Source organism: Psammomys obesus, unplaced genomic scaffold (genome assembly GCF_907164565.1).
Source record: "Psammomys obesus unplaced genomic scaffold, mPsaObe1.curated_primary_1811, whole genome shotgun sequence".
Lineage (NCBI taxonomy): Eukaryota > Metazoa > Chordata > Mammalia > Rodentia > Muridae > Psammomys > Psammomys obesus.
Genome location: NW_026585987.1, coordinates 3,081,813 through 3,103,001, shown reverse-complemented (window position 1 = coordinate 3,103,001; position 21,189 = coordinate 3,081,813). Strand labels below are relative to the sequence as shown.

The following is a 21,189-nucleotide window of genomic DNA, read 5'->3' as shown; positions in this document are numbered from 1 at the left end:
CTTCAAGTGCTTTCAGTTTATTCAAGACAAGTTTTGCGTCAGTGCCAGGTTCCCTCCCCCATGTCTAGTCCCCTGAAGCCTCTGATGTCAAGGCCAGCCTCCTGCAGAGCAGTGTAGAGGACACGCTGCAGTGCTGCTGTCCTGCACCCTTCTGAGGGAGGGCCTGCACTCTTGACTTGGTCTGCTTCTTGGCGTCTTTATTCTGCCTCTTTGGTTCCTCCTTCATTGCTTTTATTTGTGCAATCACCTGGAGAGTTTGTGGCCAGGGCATTCTCTACCAAGGCCTTCACATTGGCTTATTGTTTGTGTTAGGAGAGCATCACTTGTGTTTTTAGTATTATTGTTACTGCTGATTTCGTTTAGTAAATGCATTCAGAAGCTTTTCTCCTGCTGCTCTTGTTTCATTCCAAGTGAATGCATCTTTGATTTCATAATGGAACTTCAACAACAAGCGTCTTAGAAAATAGCATTAGAGAGACGTTGCTGGAAAGCCTACCCTCTCTGTACCTTTCTGCCTCTTAGCATTTTATGACCAAACAAGTCTAGAAGAAAGTAGGCAATTTTAAAACCGTCATAGAGAAAAATCTTATTTTATGGGGTTTCGGTGTACAAAATGCTTCTCGTAACTATAGGATAACATTTAGGCTGTCATAAATGAAAATGTCTACTGCTTTATCCTTAAACCAGAATTGCTTTTGTATTAGACCTGCCCCTGAAAATATACATATATTAAAAACTCTGAAGGCTGTTGAACAATGCCCACTGTATAAAATTCTTCTTGTACTGTGTGGCACATGGTTGATTTGTTTTTCACAGTATGACTCCATTAAAAATCATTTTAAGAAGTGAACTAAAAGACACATGATCTATATTTCCATATGTTTCTGTGCATGAGGTTTTTTTCCTTAAATATAGTTACCATATTAGTCTTACATCCTATTTTTAAATAATTCATTGAGCAGATGGATATTTTTAAGAATTCTGTTCTGTAGTTTTATAGTGCAGCAAAATTTCATATCAGAGGAATCACAGCAGTTTAAATGGCTGTGAAAAATACACTGTAACTCTTTAACATTAGGGCCAGGCAGGTCCTTCTCTCCTTTTTTCTCCTTCCTGCTTTTTTTTTCTTCCTTTGTAAACAACATTCAATCAGTGGTTCCTATAAAGCCAAGAATAAATGCTGTTCTTTCTCCACTGTTCCTCCCTTCTCCACTAGTGACAGAATCTCAAACTTGACATCTTTATGTCTGTTTCCCCCATTCTGGGATTACAGGTGTGTGCCACCGTGTCTAATTCATTCGATTTTTGCATTATCAGTGATAATGTGATTCTTGGCACCTATCAGGGACTCCATAAATACTTTAATTACTGATCTTATTTAGTGGGTCATAATAGTACCTTATTCATTTTAAAGAACTGCTTACTTTAATTGCATGTGTGTGAGTGCCTCATGTATATATGTGCACTGTGTGTGCCCACAGGACAGGAGAAAACATTAAATCTCTTGGAAATGGAGTTGCAGATAGTTGGGTGTGTGTGCTGGGAAATGAGCTGAGGCCCTCTGCAAAATCAGTATGGGCTCTTAAATACTTGTCATCCGTCTTTCCAGCTTCATAATGCTTACTTAAATATTAATGCTTTTGTTACTTGTGAAAGTGCTTTTCAGACATTTTTGTTATTGCCCCAAACCTATTTTTATTTATTTATCTATATAAAAATATTTAAAACACATTCTTTGTAGCCCAGGTTGTCTCATAACTCCCTACATAGCCCAGGCTGGCCTCAAACTCAGTTTTCTTGTGCCTCAATGTCTTACAATTATGGGCATGTGGCACCAAGCCTGGTTTTTGTCTTTCTTTTTTTTCCCATCTGTGTTCTAACTGGGTCCAACCCTACTTAGCTTCCAAGACCACATGAGATTGGGCATGTTCAGGATAATATGACTTTAAACTGTATCTTATTCTTCTAAAGTAGAGCTTTAATCAGACTGTTACAAAAATTGGCAAATACACATGTCCTCAGTGTAGGACTCAGTGCATTTTTATGAAGTAAATGTTACTGGGTTTTCAGTACCCAGATCTAGAAGCCAGTGTCTGAGAAGCTGCTCCAGACGTACCCATTCACCTCCCAGAACCTTGACAGAGGCCCCTGTTCTGGCCCACAGTACTATGCACCGGGTGGACCTGTTTTTTAACTTTACACTGGATTTCTCTATTTCCTGTTGTTCGCTATGTTTTGGAAAGTCTATTACTGCAGATACTAGTGTTGGCTGTGCCATTTTATAGGTTAAAATAAACATCTGATTAATGAACATTTTAACATTGTTAGATTTTATAGATAGGTGAAATATGTATATTAAAATAGCATATGTATGTTCATTAAATATCTGTGTCTCCTGCCTATATGTCTTCTGAGCTATATTTAGGCATTGAAATTATAGGCATTACACTTTCTAGTTCTTTCAGTTTTCAGAAATGATCATGCCACCAGTAGTGTGTGAAAGTTCACATTCTTTCCAACATTTGCCATATTTCTCACGTCACACTTTTCATTCCTTCCCGCACCTCTGCTTTCTTTGGTGTTCCTGGGCCAGGCGCTGAGCTGTTTCAGTGACTTTTTTTTTTTCTTCAAAGACTAATGAAATGTGTTATAGCACTTACTCAACCATATTTTTTCAAGTGTTTGTTCAATTCTTGCCCATTGTCTAATTGAGTAGTGTCTATCTTTTCCCATTATTTATTTGCAAAATACTGTATATGCCATTTTTTTAATTTAAAATATCTATTTTTAAGTTGTGTATGTGTGTGTTTGTGTGTGTACCATGGCACACCCAAGGAGTCAGAGACAGTAAGTTTCAGGAATTGGTTCTCGCCTGCTACTTTGTGAAATCTGGGGCTCAAACTTAGGTCGTAACGCTTTTGTGCCTTTGTCTGCTGAGCATTCACCAGCTGCTTTCTTCCTCTTTTGAAACAGTGTTGTCAGACTGTAGCTCAGGCCTGCAGAGAACTCACTGGTAGCCCAGACTGGTCTTGAATTTCTGTTAGTCCTTCTGCCTCAGTTTCCTAAGTGCTGGGATTAGAGGCAGAGGTCACCCTGCCTGATTGTGAGTTGTCTGCCAACACATTCTCTGCAGATGACTTTTCCTGCTGAGTGGTGCTCTGTGAGTAGCAGAAACTCCTAACCTTAAGGCTGTGCTTCAGCTTGCGTTTGTGGGTTTTCTCATGGCTATAGCTCTCTGTGTCTTGTTGATCAAATTTTTGCCTATTTTAATATTCTTTCATGTCTTCTTTATTTTAAATTAGTAATCTGTCTTGATTTTTAAAATATATTTGTTATAAAGTATAGGCCCAAACTCTTTATTTTCAGTATAGATATCAGTTACTGCATACCATTTATTAAACACGTTTCTTCGGGGCTGGAGAGGTGGCTCAGTAATTAAGAGCTGTCTGCTTTTCCAGAGGGCCTGAGTTCAATTCCCAGCAACCACATGGTGGGCTCTCAACTGTCTATAGTGGGGTCTAATGCCCTCTTCTGGCATACAGGTGTACATGCAGCTAAAGCATTCTTCTACATGAAAAAGATTTTTTTTTTCTTCACAAAACTAAAGTGCTCTTGTCATCTGCCTGTAATCACCTGCCCTTGGTTAGTGTACACAAACAAGAGAGTATACACTGAAAACTGAACCCACTCCTCTGTTCATGTTTACTCTTTGTGAGACATACTTGCTTTGCTCTTCAAATGAGATTATACCGAGCATGCTACATAACTTGACTTCCTTACTCCAGAATACTTCAGGTATTTTTCTGTGTAAATGTTTTGTGTCACTTTAAACGCTGACAAATAAGAGAATACTGTATTATAGGTGGATATTACTTTTTAAACAGTTCTTCAAGTGAAGAACTGTTTTACTTTTTAAACAGTTCTTCTATGGAATACTGCAGCAGTAGTCTTGTACATTTGTACATTTGCATTTGTGTGCTTCTAAAGACAGAATTCTAGAAATAAGATTGCTTTGTTAACAGAGTACACACATTTTAAATAAGAAAAAGTGGCCAGATTACCTCTTGAAAAAGTACAAAATATACACATATACACACACAAACCAGTTTGTACCAAGAATTTTTGGTACTGACTGAATATTACTTTACAGTTGTTTCCATCTAATTCACCAAAATCAATGTCTTCATTAGTATGTACATTTTTCTTGAATTACTGAGAGCATGGATAATTTTTTGATATTTCAAGTATTTCATGGTCTTTTCACAGCTTTTCATTTACTACTTTGTTTACAAATTTGAGACAGGTCCTCAGTGTTTTGCTTTCGCTGGCATGGAACTTGTTATGTAGACCAGTCTGGTCCTGAACTTACAAGCTCTCCTCTAGCCCTACCTCACCCCACTTCTGCATCCTTATTGTTGGGATTAAAGGCAAGGCGTGTGTACCTGACTTGCTGTCGATTAATATCAGTGTATTATAATATGAAATTGAATGTTAAAGTTTTATCAGTCATGGTAATTTTTCTCCATTTTTCTCATTTGAAGACATCTTTCTCAGTTGCCTCATACACATATACAAGTCCCTGCCTGATAATGTAAGTTAGGCACTGTTCACTGTATGCCATTGTGCCAGAAACTGAGTTATAGAGCAACTGCTGTGTTTCCATTTTAGGAATGTTCTTTCATTTGTTCTTCTCATTTCCTGTTCTCCCCTCTGGCTGCAAAATAACTGGGAGGAACTAGACCCACTTTAGGATTTGATTCTGAGCGTAACTGATTGGGACAGGAAGTCATGGTAGAGGGTACCTGCATCTTCATTGGAGTGAGCTGGGAAATCCGAGAGTCACTTTTGCAGATTGACTGTCAGGCAAATGGATTTTTTGGAAATGGCCCATTCTGAGCGGTAGTTGTCAGGTATGGCTGGCAGGAGGCCAGGAGTGAGAGTATTTCAGTATTTCTAGGAAGCAAATATATTCAGGGATGGACTGGCATGGGGGATAGAGGGGCCTTTAGTTGATATAACATCTTTACTTTTATTTTATTTTAAAAAAATTAAAAAAAATGTATGAGTGTTTGGCCTGCATGTGTGTGTACCAGTGTGCATGCCTGATGGGCTTGGAGGTCAGATGAGTACATTGGGGCCTCTTGACCTGGAGTTATCTATGTACACGGGGGTGCTGGGAGCTAAACCCACGTCCTTTGCAATAGCAGCAGATGCCGTCCCTCCAGCTCCTAATAAAATTTATATTTAGAAATTTAACAATGCTTGTTGTGAATACCGACTTTAGAAAATAAAATGATTCCAAGTCATCTTGGTGGGAATATGTGGAAGATAAAGTAAGATAGTTAATGTTAGTGTAAAGAAAGAGGAAGGTATTTTTATAGTACTTTGAATTGAGTGTTTGTTATATAATTGACAAATACTTGTTCGAGCAGCCATATACTTAACACAGATTCCCTAACAAATTGTCCCCCTCTCCCAAATAACCATATAAATAACCAAGCAATATAAACTGAGGGAGCTGGGTTTCTAAGAAACAGTTTATAATGTCTGTCAGTTCATTAATGACTGTCCAGATTCATTCCCTGAAACACAAACTCCACTTCTTCCCGAATAATGAGCCGTTGTCACGGTTCCAGCGCCAGAGCTGGCAGAATTCCTGCTAACCTTAGCTTACCCGCTCTAATTTCTCATTTGTATCGTGTCCTATTTATCCTAGCCAACAAGATAAAAATTACTTTGTTGCTGTCAGTGACATAATTCCATAAATTTCCAACATAAACATGTAGCAAAACAGACAAACCCAAAGAGCCAATTCATTAACATTGGTAAATTCATGGCAGTATGAGAGCAAGTGGCCTTGTGATTAATCAGTTTCAGAAAGTCATTCCACAGATATTTATTATGGTGTCTTTTTTCTAGGTGGGGTGTGAGGGATACAGCTTGTAGGCCATGGGTTGTTACAGGACTCTGGTTTTTCTGCCTCTTTTAATATTTTCATGAAGATTGTATCCTGGTACCAAATATGGAGCAGAACTTTAGCCCCCTTTCTGGACAAACCTTTCACCTCAGCTTGTCCATTCTGAGTTTCTACATTTTCACAATTGTAAATAACTGTTTGTAGCTGATATGTGAATTATTCAGTAGATTTTTTCTTAGCATGGATTTATTTTATTTTTCAGCAGTGGCAGTTTTGCACCTGATGTATATTTTGTTTGTTTGTTTGTTTGTTTGTTTGTTTGTTTAATTATGTCTAGTTTCTATGCTGCTATAAACTACTTTCTCATCAGCAGGTTTGCTCCCAACCCAAACTGGAGACTGGGCAATTGGCTTCTTTATAAGCATTTATTGGCCCTGTTTTTTATCTTACAGAGAGTCCTCTCCTAAACTGGGCAGTAACGACACTACCCTTTAGGAGTGTAGATTAGCCTAGAATTTGAGATTTTTAAGAGACAGTTGGTTTGTAGACTTAAATATATCCCTTTGCCAGTAGCTCTTTTTAGTTTTTCACTTTAAATTAGACCTCTTATCCATCTCACTGTATATGAAGTGCCATGGAGTTAGCCAGGCATAAGAGCATGCAGAGATACTCTGTTGCTCTGTATAGCTGTATCTGTTAATCTTTGCTTCTTTTCCCATTGCCCCCTCCTTTCCCTCATCCTAAGGTAACATTTTACTCTTGGACTCATAGTGTATCTTTGTAGACCACAGTTTTCCTAAACTTAGCACACTTTAGAGTTTATAATGCAAATATTAGTGTGCTCTTGCCTTGGTTCGGCTGAATCTAATCAGTGTGTGTACTGAAGTGTTCCAGGTCTTCATTCCTGCTGCTCTGTATGGAGACACATGCAGTGTAGAGTCCCATATTTGCTTTACAGTGTCCCCTGTCTGCCTGTTTCCCTCAGACTCATTGGAAGATGAGAGATTAACGTGTCATTATTGTTTTCTTATGCAATAGAAAACAAAGAGAAGACAAACTGTGTTTCTCCCTTTCTCTTTCTTTATGAGACAGGGTCTTACTCTGTAGCTCAGGGTAGAACTTAGCAGAGTAGCTCAGGCTGGCCTCAAACTTGCAATGATCTTCCTGCCTCTGTGTCTGAAGAACTAGATTACAGGAATGTAGCACCAGACTTGGCTTTCTTATCACTTCTTATAAGTTCAAAGACAGCATCCCTGAGGGGAGATGCAGAGGATGGGAAAAGCTGCAGGAGAGGCACGTCTTATCTTCTATAGGCGCATGGTATTGTGACCATGCCCACCCCAAGACAGACTCTCCAAGTCTTAGGTCCTCAATTTCTCCCTAAAAACGGGTTCTGCCATTTTTTTAGGTTTGAGTCCTAGACTGTATAAAAGAGAAAGTGATCTGAGCACATACAGGCAACTTGCATTCATTTTTGCCTGTTTTTAACTGTTGATGTCATATGACTAGCAGTTTGAAGTTCCTACAGCTTTTTTTTTTTTTTTTTTTTTTTTGGCTTTCACCCATTTATTTCTTTTTAAACATTAAAATTATCACTTAGAACATAAATGTCATGACGACCAACTAGACTTCCACTTCTTTACTCTCTGCCCCCCACAAAGTACCATAACTTGGAATTGTAAGCTAAAATAAGCCTTTTCCCCCTTAAAAAAGTTGCTTTAAAAATTATTTACTTATTGTGAGTATTTGTATGTACATGCACACACGAGGACACAAGCATCCGCACAGGTGTGCCATGTCATGCATGTAGAGATCAGAGGATATCTTATGGGACCTGCTTTCTTTCTTTCCCTATGTGGGTCCCAGGGGTCACACTCTGCTCCTCAGGCTTTTGTGCTTCCTGAGGGCCTAAGGCTTGTGGATTTTTGTTTGGAGTGGGCATGATTGCAACATGGGACCATTCACAGAACCTGGTACTAAATAGTTAAAAATAACCTCCAGTGGCAAAATGAAGCACCAAGTTCACAGTCAGTGCTATAACGCCCTGCAAGCTTTGCCATCCTGCTGCCTCTAACCCTTTCCTGCTTTATTTGTGCCCTTTACACTGGCCTCACTGCTCCTGGAACATACCTGTCTATCTCACTGTCTTTGGACTTTTGCCGATTCTTCCACTGAGACGTTCTTTACCACAGTGATGGTTAATTTCAGTTATCAACTTTATGTGGTCTAGTATCATCTGGGTAAAGAGTTTCAATGAGATTGTGTACATGAGATTGGCTTGTGGGCATGTCTGCGTGAATGTCTTGATATGTTAATTCATGTGGGAAAACCTAACGTAAGGGTTGGTGATAGCATTCCTGGGTCCTGCACTGTATATAAAAGAAGGCTAGCTGAGTGCAAGCATGTACGCCGTTCACTCTCCCTCTGCCCTTGACTGTGGCTCTTCTGTATCTGGGCATTTTGGTTTTCTACAGCTGTGATTTTCCAGAAATGAAATGTAACTTCTGGAACTGTGAGCTAAAACAAACCCTTTCTTCCCTACACTGTTATTGTCAGAATATTTTATCACAGCAACAGGAAAGGACATCAAGAAACACAGGTAGCTCTTACCTACTTGAAGTTTTGTTTTCTGTGCTTGTATTTCTTTCCCTGCTAAGGGGTCAACCTAGACACATGCTAGAGAAGAGCTTACCACTGAGTATCTCTTCAAAGGTCCCTCTCTGACTAGACTTGTCTTAAAATAGTTTTTTTTTTTTTTTTCCACCAAGTGTTGCTTTGTAGCACAAGCTGACTTTATTTCACAGTCTCCTTGCCGTAGCCTCCTGAGTGCTACGGTTACAGGCATGTGCCATCGTGCCCATCTCCATGACTGTCCTTTGCTTCCTGTCCCAGGTAGGCTCGTTTTGACCTGATGTATTATGCATATGCTTTTAAGTATCTGTTCCTTTCCACTGCGGTGTAAGCTTTAGGAAGGGAGAGTGCCTGGCATGTGACAGGTGTTCGGAAAGTACTAAGTGAGTGTTCGTGAGGAGAGCTGAATATCCACGTATGTGTTGTCTGTAAATGGTGGCAGTGCTCAGTTCCAGCGCAACAGCTTTCTTTCAAGTAGGCTGTCGCGCCAGGGTTCCTGGCCAGCCACAACATGTATAGTCTTTATCCTCTTATGATTTCTATGCACCATAGTGCCTCTGACCCAAAATGGTCCTGTTTGGCTTGGTCCTAGCTTGTACTACTTAGCTTGTGTTTGAGGGGAGGGTAGTAATCTCAGGAAAACATCTTCAGAGTCCCCAGGAAGGCTCTTGTCCCTTTGGATGGAGGTAGACAGAGAAAAGTGGTAAGATATGTTGTCCATGTTGGTCAGAAAGCTAGATCTAAAGAGGAGGCAGAAACGTGCAGCCCCCATCTTGGGTCATACGTGAACTGCATGTCTTTGCTTTATAAAGTACAGATTGTCCTTTTCTGAGCTGCTTTAATTATGCCTTTTGTTGTTTTCAGTCCTCTGTACTTGTAAACCTCAGACAGTTGGTGTTTTATCCTTGTACTAACTCTGTAATGATCTTCTATAATATCAGTACGGGCGCTTCAGCTCCGTTCATCATGGCAGGTGCAGCACATTAGCACCCCCAAATTAGATCATAATGCAACAATGTCTTATTGAAAACATCTATAAATATCTCATAAAGCTTAGAACTTCCCTAAGACAGTAACATCATTTCTGAAAGGCTTTCATCTGTTATGATAAAATATTTAGACATAACATGATTCTGTTTGTTATAAACTGTGGTTTCTTACGCTAGGCTACTTTAAATTTATTTAGGCAAACACCCATTTTTTTATTTCTACTTCACAAATAAAACCTTTATCATTTATAATGTTGTTGTTTCCATTTTGGTAAATGAGATGCTTTATGAGCACTGTTCATCAGTGAGACAAATGGCATTCGTATTACTTGGCACCTGGCTGAACAATGTAAATTTTAAATTACTTTTTTATATGTGCTCTTCTACAGCCATTGTCTTGTTTTACCTTAGTGAGCTGATGCTTTGCTGATAATTGAGAAGCTTTATTCCTCTCATACTCCCTTGTACTCTTACCCAAGATGGAGGCAAAGAAGTGCTATCAATGCACCAGATTCTCCTCTACCTGCTCCGGTGCAGCAAAGCTTTGGTACCCGAGGAGGAAATTGCCAACATGCTCCAATGGGAGGAGCTGGAGTGGCAGAAATATGCAGAAGAGTGCAAAGGCATGATAGTTACCAACCCTGGAACGGTGAGTTCTTCTGCTTACAGCCTGGTCTGTAAGTCATCCTGTGTTTCTGGTTTGGGAATTCCTCCCATACAGCAACAACGTGGAACGTACTTTGTGTACTCTAGCTTCTTGCCCTTTGGAAACTCTTCTTTGAATACTCAGTAAATAAGAAAAATACTGTAATTTGGGCATCAGTTCAACTGACTAGTACGTTTATTTTGCCTGAAAATGTGTATACCTTCATGACTTCTGATGTACATTGAAGATTTCACCCCAAGAGGATTGTAGAGAGTACTCATTTCTTCATACTGCTCATACCAGCTTCAAAACAAAACAGAACTCTTTGCCAGTTTGGTAGTGGGGGAAATTAGTATTTTTGTCTAGTTTTATATTTATTTTAGTTTCTAGTGAGAATTCATATTTTAAATGTTTTTTTTTGCCCATTTTTTCCTTTTAAATAAATTGCCTGTTAATACCCATTATTTGATTTTCTTTTATGGTACTTACCTTTTGTTATCGATCATTGGTCATATAGATATTATTTTTTTAATTTGTATTTATCCAAAGCTGTGTTTAAAGCTAGAAAAGAAAAATAGTTTCTGCTGCTATACTGTTAATCTCCACAAAATTATAAAGTATCTTTAAAAAGAAAAATACAATAGCACTATGTATGGCAGTGAAACTTTTCTTTAAACAGGTTCACTTGTCTTCATTTCTTCTGGCCACTGTAGAGCTAAATCAGAGAGTGGGTCTTAGTAGGAGGCATAATTTGTCATGTTCTGTCGTGGTCTCTTTGGGAGCACATTCCCCTGGACTTGCTTCTGTGGTATAGTTCAATTTTCCTGAAATCCTACAATCAGTTGGAAGCTGTTTGAAAGACATTAAGAATACTCTGACTGATTTATCCTGTATGTTCCAGACAATGGGCTGGGAAGTTATGGTTTTAAAAAGGTCCCAGGTGCTTCCGATTTTTCCTGGTCTGTTTTGATACATGGGTGTGGTTCACTTACCTGTCGCCCAGTTGTCACTCAGCTGTTGCATTGGTGAGCCACTGTGTGGGCCACAGCTAGTGAAGATTGTCTGTGATGCAAGGAGCCTGACATGAGTGTTTAGTTAGCAGCCCACACACTGAAACCTCTAGTTTTAGCAGAGATTAATGTGCCATAAATGCTACAGTGAAAACTCACAGAGATGAAGACATTGTATTGATTTTTGGTGTGACTAATGTATGTCCTTGAGATGGTGAGAGGCTTGTTTGTAGACAGTGAAAGAAACCAAACCAGTCAGGATAAAAGGCTTATGTTAGAAAATGAACAAAAATAGATCGGGAAAGTAAGTGTTGGCATTTGGCTTAGGGACATGAAGATGAAGCCAGCTATTTCTTACTGTGTATTTTCATAGAAGAAGCTTTTCAGTATGTACTCTTCAGAAGCATCCATGGTACGCACAGGGCAAAGTAGGCATGACCCTGCATTTCATACTGGACAGTACTTGTTTTGAAAGATGGCCCAGTGGCAAGGACTTTGGGAAATTTATTAAGTTTCTCAAGCCATTATGGTCACATTAAATACTTTCTTGCTGCAGACTTAAAATAATTAATGTTCCTCCCTGGCAGTTTTCCTCTGCCTGAGAACACTTTGGTCATTAGTGAAAAGCTTTAAATTCTCAGAGACAGATGCAATGATAGATTTGTAGGCTGTGGCCAAAGTCTAGAATTTACTTCACTCCCCAACCCACTATCCTCATAACTCAGAAATGATTTTTTAATTTTTAAAAATTAGTTTTTGGTATTTTGAGTCAAAGTTTTATGAGCCAGGCTGGCCTTAAGCTCCCAATTTTCTTGCCTGCACTTCCTAGTTGTGGGATTGTTTGTGTGTGATAGCACACATGGTTTCTCGGGATTCTTAAGATTTTTTTTTTTTTTTTTTTTTTTTTCTGATAATCATGCCGTCTGGCTCGGGTTTGTCTTGGATGGCTAGGTTTAAGTAATCTTCCTGACTCAGCCACTTGAGGCGCTGCAGTTGTAGGGACTGCCTGTGTAGAGTGTACTGGCAACAGTGCGGTAGCATGATGCATAATAACTCAGTAGCGAGACATGTGTCTACTGCTAGTGGGCATTCATAGAATTTTGTATTTAGGTTATCTATGATCAAAATCGTCTTTTTTTTTTTTTTGAGGGCAAAAATCATTTTTTTCAAGCTAGTAGTGAGATTTTTATTTATAGGTGGCATACATTTTAAAAAGTGTGACATTTTTTAAGAATGTGAATTAATTTATGCACATCTATCCTTTCTGTCATTTAGTTGTATTTGTGAGCTGGCTGAGCAGGCTGTATGACAGGTAGGGGCACCTTGTCCTACCTTCCAGGGGATCCAGTGCACTGACCTTCAAGGGCACCAGGCAGGCACATGGCACACACATATGCATGCCTACGAAGCACTTACACATAAAATAAATCTTACAAAGAAAGTCAGCTATTCATTGTGTCACCACACCTTTTAATCTAAGTGTGGAATTAAGGAACATAAAGGTACACTAAAACCTAGTGGAAATTTTAAATAGAGGCATCTGTGTCAAATAGCAGTGTATTAGTCATTTAACTATGATGTTATGACAGACTAAGCTTGAATATCTCCCCCTGTGATGTGGAACATTCCCCTGAGAGAGCTTCGGGGAAAGTTACATCTGGCCTCCTTTTAAAGTTTACTTTTTAAAGGTTTATGGGGAGACTGGAAGAAAAAAGATCAAATCACTGTTGACTGTGCTAAATGGCAAAGACTTATTAGCAGGGATGACATTACAGTTTTTATATAGTATAGCACTTTATATACTAAAAGACTTTTCTGTTTGGAGACATATCTTTCTTAGAGGGGAAAAATCCGCTTAATTTCTTTTCTCAGGTTAAAGTTGGTGCCTCAAGGACTTCTGGTGGGAATAAATGATCCTGATACTCTTTTCTCCCTAGAAACCAAGCTCTGTCCGCATTGATCAACTGGATCGTGAGCAGTTCAACCCCGAAGTGATTACTTTTCCAATTATTGTCCACTTTGGGATACGCCCTGCACAGTTGAGTTATGCAGGAGACCCACAGTAAGATATTTCTCGGTGTTTGTCTTGGCCAACCTCACCTTCTACTAACAACTGAATTAGCCGAGGAAGTACCTTAGTGGACATCCTCTTCTTTAAAAATTAAGAATTGACACAAACCATGTTTCCAAACTTATAAGCCGGGTTTTGGTAGCTGGTGAAAAATGAATTTCTTTACACATTCGACTGCAATAAATGACTCAGTAGAATCTCCCTGCCGGTTTTGTCATCGAGAATCCTGCATGGATGTCAACTTTAGGGAGCTCTTCCTTTATTAATCATATAATATTTACTCGCTTTTGTTTTGTTTTGTTTTGTTTTGTTTTCAAGTTTGCTCAGTGCCCCTAAGAGCAAGCAGCACTATATTGGTTCCTAGCATGGGGGTGTTTGGAAGATCCTGTACAGAGTCAAGGGTTGTGTGGGATGTAATAGCTTGTGTTCCCACTCTTAGACTTTATATTGCTTTGTAGATGTGGGCTTTTCCAAATGGCAGATTAATATTTTTCTGGGAGAAGATGAGGATATGTGGGAATGGAGATAGATAGGACCTTTCAGGTGTGTTTGGATTTCCTACCTTTTAGACAAATAAACAATTTCCTGACTTATTTTTTAAAAAAGGATTCATAATGGGAGAAAAGGGCATGGGAGAATTTCAGTTCATGACTGCAGTTCTGGCTGACATATATTAGAAGAGGCTAAAGGGTTTTGTTCTTTTTTTTCCCTCTTTGGATAAAAGTAGGAAGCAGAGAACCAGGCCCCGTGTAAGTACTTCTTTCTTTCCTCCGTTCTCTAAAACTGTTGGAAAAGGAGAGAGGCCTGGCTCAGGCCAGGAAAGGAGCGGTTTCAACATGGCAGGAAGTCCTTGACAAATCCCTTCTTGTCAAAAAAATGTTAGTAGAATGTGATTAGGCTCTCGTCGACTCTTGTGGCAGGACTGTGAACTGATAAAGGGCTACGTAGTTTCTGCATTCCCAGATCACTTTAGCAGTGTCCCTTAGGGTGACTCCAGGTTATCACATACTAGGTTGCACAGACATGCTGAGTTTTATTATGGTGAATGCAAACTGGAACATACTCTTTGCCTGTCCCCCTCTCCAGCTAAAGAGTGGACACACCTGTGTACCTTGAGGATTCACACTAATGGGTTCTCCATCCTAGTGCTCATGAACTGACCATCTCTATTTTAAGAAAAGGATTTTTTTTTCCTAAAAGATTTATTTTAAATTTAAATAAACACTTCACTTATAAAGAGGTAATGCTGAGAAATGGAACATGATTCTATTGGCTGAAGTGGTTTTATGATTCTTTTGTGGAATTGTTTCCAGAGACTCACCCATTTAGACTAAACCTCACTTTTAATCCAGATAATCTATCAGCCGCTTAATCACCAGGTTCTAGATGACTCTTGGTCATCCAGTTCCCGAACTCTCAAACCATGTGTTTCTTTAGAATGAGCTTTTCTGCCACTAAAGTATTTAAAGAAACGTATGTATGTTTGAGCAGGCTTATTATAATAATTGGTTTGATTTTCACTGTAGATTTTTGCCTTCTCTTTGTCTAAGGTGACTGACTATCCATCCTTTTCATAGGTACCAAAAATTATGGAAGAGTTACGTGAAACTTCGCCACCTCCTAGCAAATAGTCCCAAAGTCAAACAAACTGACAAACAGAAGCTGGCTCAGAGGGAGGTAGGTATTGAATCCAGTCCTTGGCAATTGATGATGGCACATGGAGGGTTTATTTTTAGATTGTTGCATTATACTATAACTCTAGAATAAGATTTTAAAAAGATTTTAAACAATTAGGGTTACTGCTCTTTGTAATCTTGTATATATTGGTTGCTTCTTTAAAACCTTTTACTATTCAAGGAAACATTTGTTTTTATTCACTTTACGTCCTTGTTGTAGCCCCATCCCTCCTCCCCTTTTCCTTAAAAAAGTAAAGCTTCCTTTTCCATCCAGTCCAGCTCATCATGTTGCATCAGGACTGAGCATGTCCTCTTCCCCTGTGGCCTGGCAAGGCAGTCCCACTAGGTGAAGGAGATCAAAAAGCTGGGAAGTGAGTCTGTGTCCAGTGCAGTCCCCACTTTACTCACCAGAGGACCCACATGAAGCCTAAGCTGCCCATAGGCTACATCTTTGTAGGGGGCCTAGGTCTAGTTTGTTCATGGTTCTTGGTTGATGCTTCAGTCTCAGCAATCCTGGGTTCCACACCCATGCAAACACCAGCAGCACCAATCAGACCCAGTGTTTAAAAAAAATGCTATATAAAGTTACAAGGGAGACCTGGCAAGAAGGATCTGGGAGCTGCTGGGGTGAGGGGACTAATGTGAATTGGATCAGGACACACTGTAGACGTGTATGAAATTCTCAAGTTAAAAAAAAAAATGTTGCATACTGTTTAAGTGTTTGGAACGGTTTTTTAACTTGAGAATTTCCTATGTCTACAGTGTGTCTTGATCCAATTCACGTTAGTGCCCCCCAGCTCCAGCAGCTCCCAGATCCTTCTTGCCAGGTCTCCCTTGTAACTTCATATAGCCTTTTTTTTTTAAACCACTGGGTCTGGTTGGTGCTGCTGATGTTTGCATGGGTGTGAGGGCATCCACTCTAGCATATTTTTACCCTTCAAAGGGCCAGTTTCCTAATAAAATCGCTGTCTTTAGGAATCTCATATCTGTTGTTTGGTTTGGTATCAGTGACCCTACCAAAGACTTAAGCACTTGCATCCAAGGTGAGCACTTCACTACTGAGCTATACCCCAGCTTTTAAGCACACCTTTTGTAGAAATAGAAGAGGCTTAACTTTGTAAATCAATCTTTATCCCCAATTTTACATTGCAGAACATTGGGTCCTAGGATTTTGGGGTGTTAGGGTTGTAAAAGACCGTTCTATAATTCTTTTAATCCATCAAATTGAACTTATTTTGTAAAGTTTGATATCTCCCATCTCATATTCTTTAATAATGAGTAGATTTATTCTCTGTATTCCTTTATTCTATTTTAGTTTACATGTTAAGAATAAATACATTTAGTATTAACATAGACTTTTTCTCAGTGAGATATTATTTTACTATGTATACTACAAGGCTTAGAAGCTGGGAAAAGATATGAATTCTGGCTTTGTCACTGAGTGTGACTTGAGCCAGAGTGTTTATAAAGGAAGGTCCCAAGGCTGAGAGGTTGACTACGTGCCCTACTGTGCACCCAAAGCTAAGCGTGCTTGTATGAACTTCTGAACTATGCCCTTGAATGTCCTCTTCGGGTAGGTGGCCTGTAGCAGGAACTTAATAGTGAAGGTGTAGGTAGTTACTGTTTTCATTATGAATTACTGGGACTTTATTAAATTTTATGCATCCAAATACAACGTTTTTGTACAGTTAAGTATATCAAGGGTAGTGAAAAGGAAGACTGCCTTTCTGATTGTGTCTCACAGGTCGCGTTTGAGGACATTGTCTTTACTTATTCCCCTCTTTTCTAGTGGAGTCTTATTTTATAGCCTAGGTTGTACTCCAATTTGCAGTCTTCTTGCTAACAACCTTTTGAGTGCTAGAGTTATTATTGTGCATTGTGCGCCATTGTGCCATTCTGCCTGGCTGTGCCTTTCCCCTTCCCCCTAAGATGTACCCATACATTAAGAGCATAAGGGTTTTACTCATTAGGCAACTTTTAGAACCATGTAGGTCTCAGATTGATTGATTGTCTTTCTTAGATGGAAATGCTTAATGCAAGGCTTGTTATAAATGCACTTTTTAAATGGTGACTGCAGATCCAAGCCATATATTGCTTCTCATTTGTAAAAGCATGTTTTGTTCATACATGCTGGGTTAATATGATTTAGTATAAAATTTTTGTCACGTGGCTAATAGAAACTATTGCTTTGATAGAAAAAATTGCTTTGTATCTAGAGCATCTCACATCCGGGCCATCATCTCAGATAAAATATTGTCCTTTGGCATAAAGATGGTTTAGTGCCTGAATGTAAGGAAAATATTGAGGGACTCTTATTTTTCCAATGCTATGCTTAGTATTGCTTCACTGCTGTTGGGTTACTTATAATGAGCTGTTTTCCAGGAAGCACTCCAGAAAATACGACAGAAGAATACAATGCGACGGGAAGTAACTGTGGAGCTGAGTAGCCAAGGATTCTGGAAAACTGGCATTCGTTCTGATGTTTGTCAGGTGATGACACTCCTCTGAAAACAGTTATGCCCACATATCTCTTCTTCACAGGCGTTGGCAGTGAGCTTCTTTATAATTGAGAAGTTTCTTTGGATTATACCCTGATGTGAAATGGAACACCAAACACGGGGTTCTGTTTAGCTTATTTAGGTTTTGTTCTTATTTTCTGTGTTCATGTTGTGTGTGTGTGTGTGTGTGTGTAGGTACAGGAGGGAGGGCCATATGTGTAATATTAATCTCATTGTCTTTGGGTGAAGGCAAGTCTGCCTGTAGATGTGTCTTCCCATTGCAGCACATGTGCAGAAACTTGTGCAAAAGTCCAGCAGCTACACAGAAAGTCACCGGAAGTGTATGAAGTTTCTGCACCAATGACTCAAACTTACTGTAGAGAACTGAAGGCATTAGTAAACACAGTATGCATTCCCTATTTGGCAGTGACAGTACTTTTCCCTTAAACTTAATAGAGAAATATTGCTGCTTTTGTCAGTGACTCATTCGTAAGCATTTTATCTATCTTGTGGTTGAAATTTACATCAGATTTGATGTTTCACCAAACTGGCATGTTCTGTGGCTTTTTACATATTCTTTTGGTATTGGTTAATGTATATGAGCATACAGATTGGGGCAGGTAATACAGTTTGCTTCATTCAGCCTTTGACAAAAAATACTTCCAAGCTTCCGTGTATCCGTTTAATGTAGAATGTATTTTAATAAATTCAGGTTATGCGCTTGCAAGTATTCCTTTCATTGTAATGGATTTTTTAAAATTCATGTTGCCGTTTAATTATATTGAACAGTGGGATTTTACAAATTATTAAAAATACTGTTAAATGATTGATATTCTGAGTGATTGTCAAAGCTAACTAATTTTGCATTAAGATGAACTGCTTTTGATGTATTATTAAAGAGTTGGAAATTGTTGTGGAATAGTCAGCCACCATAGTATTTTGCCAGGTGTCAAGTTTCCTTTTTTGGATTATATGCATTGCCTCTCCATGCCCAGCATGACAATATTTCTTACTTTAAAATGTGATTATTTTACTAGCTTTGATTCTGCCTCAGACTATTTGAAGTCACCACCTATTTTTCTGGTTGGTAGTATTTCTCCAGAACCAAATGTGATATTTTAAGATGAAAGCACAGATAATGAACAGACTGGGGAGTAGGCTACCAAAAATATCTTGTTGATCTCAGTGACAGCTCACAGTTGAGTATTTAAGAATCATGAACTTTTTGGCTTTGGATGTTACAAGATGTTAGTAGAGTACTTGCCTAGCATTCATGAGATCTTAGGCTTTATCTTCAGCACTGTGGTGGCAGTTCTGAGAACCTGATACAATGAACTGGAAGAGATCTTTGAGACCTTCAGTGGGAATGGCCTTTTTTTTTTTTTAGATTTATTTACTTTATTTTATTTGTAGGAGTGCTCTGCCTGCATGTGTGCTTGTATGCATGTGCATTACATGCATGTGAAGAGCCTATAGAGGTCAGAAAAAGTTGTCAGATTACCTGGAATTAGAGTTACAGATGGTTTTGAGCCCCCCATGTATGTGCTGGGAACTAAACTCAGGTCCTCTGCAAGAACAAGCAGCAAGTGCTCTCAATTGATGAGATCTCTGACCCTATATCCAGTTTTTTGTTTTGTTTTGTTTGTTTGTTTTAACTTACATATTTGGCTAACTCTAAAGTATATTTTCAAAAAAACTTTCAGTGAGCCCATTTGTGACAAGATACAAAATAGTTAGTGGATGATGGGCGATAGGTCCAGAAGTCATGTTCTGTTTTTCTTGGTTTCTTTCCTACTTGGTTTTACTTGGTTTTCCTAAGCACAGTTTTGAAGTTTTGAGCCCCTGCCTTAAAAAAATAAAAAAAAAGTTATTATTGGAAATAGCTACTCCCTGCTTGCTCTTACAATCTTCACTCTTCCTATATCTCACTGACATGGCACCCTCAGTTCACATTGCTTCTTGCTTACTTTTAGTTATGTTTTGGCACAGGGTCTCTCACAGCCTCCTGCTTCAGCCTGCTGAGTGCACGGAGTCTAGGTGTGTGTGCCTCTCCTCCCAATTTGTATGCTAGTTCTTTTATGCTGCATGCACCTCATCATGACTGCCCATTGGGTTAAGTTTTGTCTGTGCCCCTTCACAGCTGGGCTATGCTTTTTGGAGTTCTCTCTCTTAGATCTTCCTTTCTCCTCATCATTTTCATTTCTATGAAACTTTTTTATCATTTTTAAAAATTTTTATTTATTAGTCATTCCAATTTATTCACTTTGTATCCCGGCTGTAGGCCCCTCCCTCATCTCCTCCCAGTCCCACCCTCCCTTCCTCTCCTGCCCCTATGACCCTCTCCTATTGCACTCCTATTGCACTCCCCTACTGTCTGATCCTAGCCTATCAGGTCTCATTAGGACTGTCTGGATATTCTTTCTCTGTGGCTTAAGAAGGCCACCTTGCTAGGGGGAGGAGATCAAAGAGTAGGCAACTGAGTTCATGCCAGTGACTGTCCCTACTCCCCTTACTAGGAAACCCACATGGAGACTGAGGTGCCTGTGGACTACATCTGAGCAGGGTTTCTAGGTCCTCTCCATGCATGGTTCTTGGTTGGAGTATCGGTCTCTGCAGGACCCCCTGGGCCCAGATTTGTTGGCTCTGTTGGTCTCCTTTTGGAGCTTCTGTCCCCTCCAGGTCTTTCTATCTCCTGCTTCTTCCATAAGATTCTCTGCACTCTGCCCAAAGTTTGGCCATGTGTCTCAGCATGTGCTTTGATACATTGCTGGGCAGAGTCTTTCAGAGGCCCTCTGTGGTAAGCTCCTGTCCTATTCCCTCTCTTCTCCTGCTTTGGATGTCTATCTTGTTTGCTCTTCTGAATGAAGACTGAGCATCTTCCTTAGGGTTGGTCCTCCAACCTTAGCTTCTTTAAGACTATAGATCTTATCATGTTTATCCTATATTATATGTCTAATATCCCCTTATAAGTGAGTATATACCATGTGTGTCTTTCTTCTTCTGGGTTACCTCACTCAGGATGGTCTTTTTTAGTTCCATGCATTTGCCTACAAATTTCATGATTTCCATTTGTAGCTTTCATTTCCTTAATTTCTTCTAGTTTTTTAAAAATATTATTTACATCTTTCTATTGGCATCTTTAGATGAGACTTATTTATGATTGTTCTCTGTAGTTCTGTAAATTTTTTAAGTTGCTTAAATTAAGCAAGATCAGTGAAATATTTTCTTGTACATTCTGGAAGGCAGTAGAAGCCAGGACAGATCTTTGTGTTTCTGCAGAATGTCACAGCCTTACGCTGGGAACTATCTGTTGTGCTTCCCTGCCCTGTGTTAATTAGGCCCTGTGTTGTCTCCTTCCCCCTCTTATGACAGCACTTCCTCCATAAGCAGCTTCTGCACCCAAGGCAGAGAGTACAGGGTTTGGTTGCTCCTGCACTATTGAACTGTCCCTTGTCCTCACCTACGGAATTGAGTTTGCAGAGGCAGCTTTGGTTTTGCTCGTATGCACCATTGAACACATACTGCTGATCTTTGAGTTCTTCCATCTTTGGCCTGTCCAAACCCAGTTACTCTCTGCAGATCCTGACACTACCATAGTTCTTTTTCTTTACTTGTGCTTCTATTCAGGGATCTTTGATTTTGTTAGTTTTTTTTTTTTTTTACCTTTATATTTTTATTTTTTTTGAAAGTTGAATACATACATATAAACAATGCTTCATGGCCATATCTGTCCCCACTCTGTCTCTCAAGC

At 39.3% G+C, this 21,189-nt stretch overlaps 1 protein-coding gene across 2 annotated transcripts in view; it reads left to right on the top strand.

The window, feature by feature from the left end:
- The window catches only part of Drosha (drosha ribonuclease III), a 108,726-nt gene that overhangs the window by 41,860 nt on the left and 45,677 nt on the right, over positions 1-21,189 (top strand). Inside the window, exons 16-19 of one of the 2 annotated variants that reach the window (XM_055601080.1) lie at positions 10,017-10,186; positions 13,131-13,231; positions 14,842-14,941; positions 17,323-17,430. In XM_055601080.1, coding sequence (XP_055457055.1) covers positions 10,017-10,186; positions 13,131-13,231; positions 14,842-14,941; positions 17,323-17,430 — 479 coding nt within the window. Of the gene's footprint in view, positions 1-10,016; positions 10,187-13,130; positions 13,256-14,841; positions 14,942-17,322; positions 17,431-21,189 lie in introns of both variants that reach the window. The other variant, XM_055601079.1, reaches the window with a different exon arrangement.